The sequence below is a fragment of the Camellia sinensis genome, chromosome 11 (assembly GCF_055761805.1).
Source record: "Camellia sinensis isolate YWXY chromosome 11, ASM5576180v1, whole genome shotgun sequence".
Classification (NCBI taxonomy): domain Eukaryota; kingdom Viridiplantae; phylum Streptophyta; class Magnoliopsida; order Ericales; family Theaceae; genus Camellia; species Camellia sinensis.
Window position 1 is genome coordinate 108,119,240 of NC_138971.1, and position 6,515 is coordinate 108,125,754.

At 30.7% G+C, this 6,515-nt stretch overlaps 1 protein-coding gene across 1 annotated transcript; it reads right to left on the reverse strand.

The window, feature by feature from the left end:
• Nucleotides 1–702: 702 nt before the first annotated feature.
• LOC114287117 (cytochrome P450 CYP749A22) lies at nt 703–5,593 on the reverse strand. Its single transcript, XM_028230399.2, has 5 exons — nt 4,997–5,593; nt 3,223–3,449; nt 2,654–2,886; nt 1,440–1,812; nt 703–1,326 (listed from the first exon to the last, which is right to left on the reverse strand). Exons 1-5 carry the CDS (start codon nt 5,280–5,282, stop codon nt 898–900), a joined length of 1,548 nt encoding a protein of 515 aa, XP_028086200.2. The 5' UTR covers nt 5,283–5,593; the 3' UTR covers nt 703–897.
• Between the last annotated feature and the right edge of the window lie 922 nt (nt 5,594–6,515).

A 6,515-nucleotide genomic window follows, 5' to 3' on the forward strand; every position in this document is an offset into this window, starting at 1 on the left:
CCCTCTTCCCTTATTCCCTTCCTATTGGGATCAGATTCCATTAACATAAAGCGAACACTTCTTTGAAGAAAATTTTCAGTTACAGAAAATACAGAAATCTCAGAGCAAGATGAAACAATCACAATAACAATAACAATAATTAACCCTGGAGAGTGTGGATAAGTCAAATTAAAAATATCACTTTCAATTTTAACTGATTAAGACAGATATCAACAGATTAATTGATTTCAAGAAATTTCAATAATTAATTAGACAACTACTCAATTAACCAAACCATCGATCAAGCAATTCAACAATATGCTTTATCAATCTCATCACAAAAAAGAAGGAACAATCAAAACTCTTGGAAAACCCTATGTGAAAACACTACCACCGAATACTCACTTTCTATTAAACAATGAATCGAACAGTTAGAAGGCATAATTGAAAGTCTCACAAACTCTAACCCAAGTTATATCTTATACCTACAATGCAATTGAACGCACCACAAACTTAAAAAAGCCTGATCTCCATTACAAGTCAAGCTTTATAAATCCATTGATCACTATGACGCTCCACGTTCCAATTGTCTCCACTCCATTGGCTCAAATGCTCAATCAAACATACTCGCCTCAGAATTTAAATAAGAAGGGATTATATTGAGATCAAACAAATAGTCAAGGGCATTAATTATATTAAATAAATGTTAAAATTGACCATGTCTTTATAAAACTAATGTGATTATTGATATATATATAGAAATATTTTTACAAAACTTTATTAGTCACTCACTCCACCATAGTTCAACAATCTTCAAATGCCATCATGGTGTACAACTGATTGAATAGAAACTGCAAAGGTTTATTACTATCTTCACCCAAAAAAACCAACTTACTAGCAAAACTTGTCTATACTATACTAGAGAGGATGAAGCTTGACTTGAATCCCATGTTGCGGACGAACTGTTAAAAGTTGGACTGGCGAGTGACTATAGGTTGGGGATAGAGTAAAGGCGTAGCGTTGCAGAATCATTGACAAGGCAATTTTTGTTTCATTGATTGCAAAGTTCATGCCAACACAACTTCGTTGTCCAAAACCGAAAGGAAGATACACTCCTGGGTTGTTGTTGGTAGCTTTAGCAATTCCTTCTGAAAATCGTTCTGGTTTGAAAAGATCCACATCATCTCCCCATATTTGAGGATCAAAATGAAGTGCCAATATCAAAATAGTCACATTTATATTGGCCGGAAGAGTAAGTTGTCCCAGTTTGACTTTCCGTTGAGCTTTTTTTGTAATATACATGATAGGAGGATATAGTCTTAGAGACTCATTAATGATCATGCTCATCTGTACCAAAAAGGAAAAGAAAAGTCCAGTTAATATTAAATGGTATGCGTTCTTCATTATATTTGTACTAGAGGAGATGTAGTTTGATTTTGTTATCACTAGTGTTTGTGTACCTTTTTCATTCTTGGAATGCCTTCTGCATTTGGATGTTGCTGGCCAAACATCTCAAGGACCTCCTTTCTTGCTTCCTCTTGCCAATCTGTATGGATTGCTAGAAGAAGAACAGACCATGAAAGCAAGGTGGTTGTAGTTTCATGTCCAGCAATGTAAATGGCCTTGCACTCATCAATCACAGTTTCCACTGTAATCCTCTTATTCTCATCTTCATCATGACTTGCCTTCACAAGTAGTCCAAGAAGATCAGTCCCATAGTTGCCAACTTCTGCCATTGCGTTTTCTCTTTTCTTTATAATCTCTAAAATAGAATCTCGTATCCCTTCTTCAAGTTTTTCAGATTCTATACCGTCAATACTTTTCCAAAATTGACTGCACAAATGTATAAATGATCAATCAAAATTATACTTCTTGTTGGGAAAATATTAGAATCTTTGAATATTTTGTACTTTGAGTACAATTGAATAGATCAAGTAATTATAATTTGCAGCATCAGTATCATTTGTTACTTTAATATTGAACTACCACTACAAATAAAAGTTTTCTTTTCTCGAAGGCAGATGTTATGTTTTCTAAACCATCAAGCATTGGCCTAACTATCTACATGAATTGGAAAATTTATACTTCTTGTAGGGAAAGTTTTCTTTTCTTCTCTGCTTCCATGAATTGGAAAATTTAATGAAACGATAAAAAAAAAAATGAAGGATACTGCCTGACTATCTACATTTGATTGTTGTCCTTACTTGATAGAAAGAAAGCCTAAAGCTAGTCAGTGAAATAGGAAAAACCTAACAAGTTTATGATTTTGGAATTCTCTTCTTCATTTATTTATTTTTTCTTTTTTTCTGCAAAAAATTATTTTGTTACGGATCTATATTCTATTATAAGCTTATTCTATCTTAATGAATAATATTACATTAGCTAGAAAAAAAGAAAATAGAAGAATCTTCATACAAAAATATTTCATAATGATTAATTTGTAAGTAATGTTGTGGAAAATATATTGGGTAGTGTTTAATTTGGTATCTTACATTTCACTACCCACGTCATATGAATTGTCCCACCTTTATTTAGGAAGCAATGACACTAATATCTTGTGGGGCCCATCAAATGAAGTGGTTAGTCCATGTATAAAGCCACGTGCAATTGAATCGAAATATAATCAAGTTAGGATTACTGTTAATAAGACTGAAATTTAACAAAATGAATTTACCTGATAACAGGAAGCTTGATTTTGAAAACATTTCTGACAGTTATAATACCCAACTGCGTCAACATCTCAAATATGTCTTTTCCTTCTAAATAACTACTCCCAAAAGCTGTTCTTGAAATAACTTCTGATGTTAATAATCTAAACTCTTCATACACCTCAATTTCTTCGCCTTCACAATGCTTCCACCTTTCTAACATCATCTCCACACTAGAGATCATTGCTGGAACCATGTTCTATACAATAGATATACACCATTGTCACTAATCTAACAAAATTAAAAATTATTTGGTAATAATGATGCATTATGCAAGCTTTATTGGAGAATTATCATAAGAATTAGATATGAGAAAAATTAATCGTAAATTGATGAAGTGAATGTGACACCAATACCCTTCATACAAATGGAGCACGATTCATATTATACACTACTTGCACTCTACTGATTTGTAATTAATTTAACAATTTTTAAATTATTAGACATTTTATCATCAATATTTTAATGGTGTGGCATAATAATAATAATAATAATAATAATAAGAAGAAGAAGAAGAAGTTTAGTATAAGCGTACTTTCAAACTCTCTGCATGAAGAGCATGGTTGCCTAGTTTTCGTAACTTTGACCATTTTTCACCTTCAGATGTCACAATACTGTTATTACCCAATAGCTTCTTTAAGTAGCCTTCTATTTCCATTTGAATGTAAGCTTTTTCTTTGTTTTTGAGTATTTCTTTGGCAAACTCCGAGTCCGTAATGACTAACTGAGCTTTTGGACCATTCCACATAAGAAAATTCTTACCTGTTTCACCCCCAAAAATTAATTAAATAAATAAATAAACAAAAGCAGCTAATAATTAAATAAATGAATAAACAAAAGTAGCCAATTTGCAATGCGTGACATTGTGAACTAGATATTGACATCGATTCATAATAGGAGAAAGGCTACCATATGAACTCGAAAAATGATACGTATGATATGATTTGATCACAAAAAATCTAATTTTTGTGCTCCTCACAAAAAGTATTTACTTTTATAAAAAAAAAAATATATATATAACTTTGGTTATTCTCAACTTTAGAGGGGCAATACTTTTATAACAAAAAAAAATATGACTTTCGTTATTCACAACTTTAGAGGTGCAAATCATAGCTTCATCGATCATAACGAAACTGGTAACTTTTCTTACTCTTGGTAAGTGTAAAACATTTCCCTAATAACAAAACCGTCACTTCAACAGATTAATTGTATATATTTAAAAACATATATGTTATCCGCCTATTGGTACTGTTGCTTAAAATATAAAAATTTTAAATTTTTTTTTTTATTTTTTATAAAACATGACGATTGAGTTTTAGAAGTGTTATTTATGAATTTAAAAATTCATAACGGCTTTATTCCATTTTGAAATTATTTGGAATGATCTATAAGTACTTTATGATTTTTTGCCAAAAAGAAGTTAGGAAAAAAAAATGTTTTTACGAAAGAAATGTATATTATAATATTATAATAAATATGCAAATGACCTGTTTGCCCCTACTCCCCTATTGGTACTGACTGTGCGTCACGTGACAAGACGAGTACGGCTTGTGCATGCAATGTGTAGTGGGGGCTCCAGAGAAGATATGTACACAGTTTTTTTTTTTTTTTTTTTTGTTCAGTTCAGGTTGCTTGTCCACACTTGACTTCAATTCAATCTGTGAAAAAAAACGGAGGCATTTCGGTTTATTTTGGCGTCTGACCAGTGTTTTTGTTTTCCGTAAAAATATATATATATATATATATATATATATTGGCTTCTATAATGACTTTTTAACTTTCTTTTGTTTTTTTAGTTCTACCCAAACATGCACTTGATATGTACTCGACACAGTTAGACCACAATTGATATCCTCACACGTTTCGACACCGCAATTTAAAATCATGAAAGAAAATCAAACTAGGATTGAAGAAAAAAAAAAAAAAAGATAATTTACATTGATGGTCCTATATTTTGTTCATTATATCATTTTAGTTTTTAAATTTTTAATTGATTCAATTTTAATTTTTAATTTTAAATTTTATATCAATTTAATCTAATTGATAATATATTTTTATAGTAAATAATTATTAAATTGATTGAAATTACTCACCGAATGTAGCAAGTTTATAATTTCATTTCAAAAATATAATACACGTCACTTCTATGCATTTTTTATAAAATAAAAATGTTTTGGATCAAATTAAAATAAAATGAGTAAATTAAAATTATAAAGACCAAAATGACACATGGAGAACTAAATATAGAGACTACTGTCGTAATATGTCAAAAATAAAATAAAATTATGAAACTAATGATGAGTAAGTACCGTAAATCTTGAGCCAAGAGTGTATATGAGGCTGGAGTCTCTGAAATACTTGATGGGATAAATCCATGGGTTTGCTAATGGACTCGGCTCTCATGGTGCGGATTTCTTTGGTGTTTCCATGGATGAATCTGTAGCCTGGGCCTCCAATTCCTTGTGAATTCAGCATACGCTCTATCTTAATTGGAGTCCACCATAGTTTGTGAAAGAGGTTGATGAGAACCAAGAGCAAGTACAAACACACACTGCTTGAAATAAGGATGCTTATGGTTCCCACAACAAAACCCATATTGGATCTGCAGATATTGCACTAAAACAAGCAGCAGGCAAAGTTTGATGATAGAATAACCCCCCAAAAAAAGTTTGATGATGAAAAGGATGTTTTAGTTGTTCTTCTTTCAATTGTATGAGGAAGTGGATAGGAATTTATAGGAGTGATGGTTGGTTGGAGTGAACTCTCAAAAATGTGTATACGGTATTTGTTTCATAATTTTTTCAATACAAAAGTCATAATTTTTTTCACTGAAAAATATCATAACAAAATCTCAAAGTGACATAATAAAAATTACAAAATATCATAACATTTTCATTCCTAACTTTAGGATACACATCATAAATTCACTATTTATAACTTTATTACAAAATGTCATAACACACATTACAAACAATCATAATGTTCATCATAAAAAAAAATCATAACTTTTTACAATGTGTATCATTTAAAAATGGTGCATATTGTAAACTTTTCCGTGACTAATGGTAAAATTTTATCCTAATAATCTTTAGTAATGAGTTCAAGTCTCAGAATAATTGTATTATGTCAAAAATTTTCGTTTGGGAAGTAGGTTGACTTTTTGACTTTTTTGACTATTTTAGCCTGGGCTAAAAAGTTTGATTTGGGAAGGCCTTTTTGATTTTTTGATTTTTTTGACTTTTTTTGTAAGAGAAGAATGTAATGATTATGAGTTGGATGCGATGTTTTATTTTTTGTGACTAAAATAACCTATTTTATCTTTTGTAATTAAAATAACTAAAAAAATCTAAAAATCACTTTGTCAAACGGAGGCTAAGTATATATTCAAGTATTTTATCTCTCAAATATATATTAATGTGCATTAAATGATTTTCTTTTTTCTTTTAATGGTTGGTTGGGTGTTATTTGGGGAACGAGCCCAGCTACTCTACCAAATATTTCGCCCAAATACGCAGACATGTTCAAGAAGTGCCAGATAGAGATAGTCAATTGTGGTATATTACAAGCCAATGTTTCTAGAACTGTCAGATAGAGCTAGTCAATAGTGGTATACTACAAGCCAATGTGTCACAGTTACGTTTTTGTAATATTTAGCTAAAATGCTGTTTTAAAATCAAACCCGTACACCATGATGACTGCTATCGTTGTGATTTTTAAGCCCCTTCATTTTGTTCTTTTGCTTATATACAATGAACGTGGAATTGTGATTTTACAGAAACTCTTGTCTGTCCCTTTATATGTAAAAATAATAGAGTATCACCTCATCTA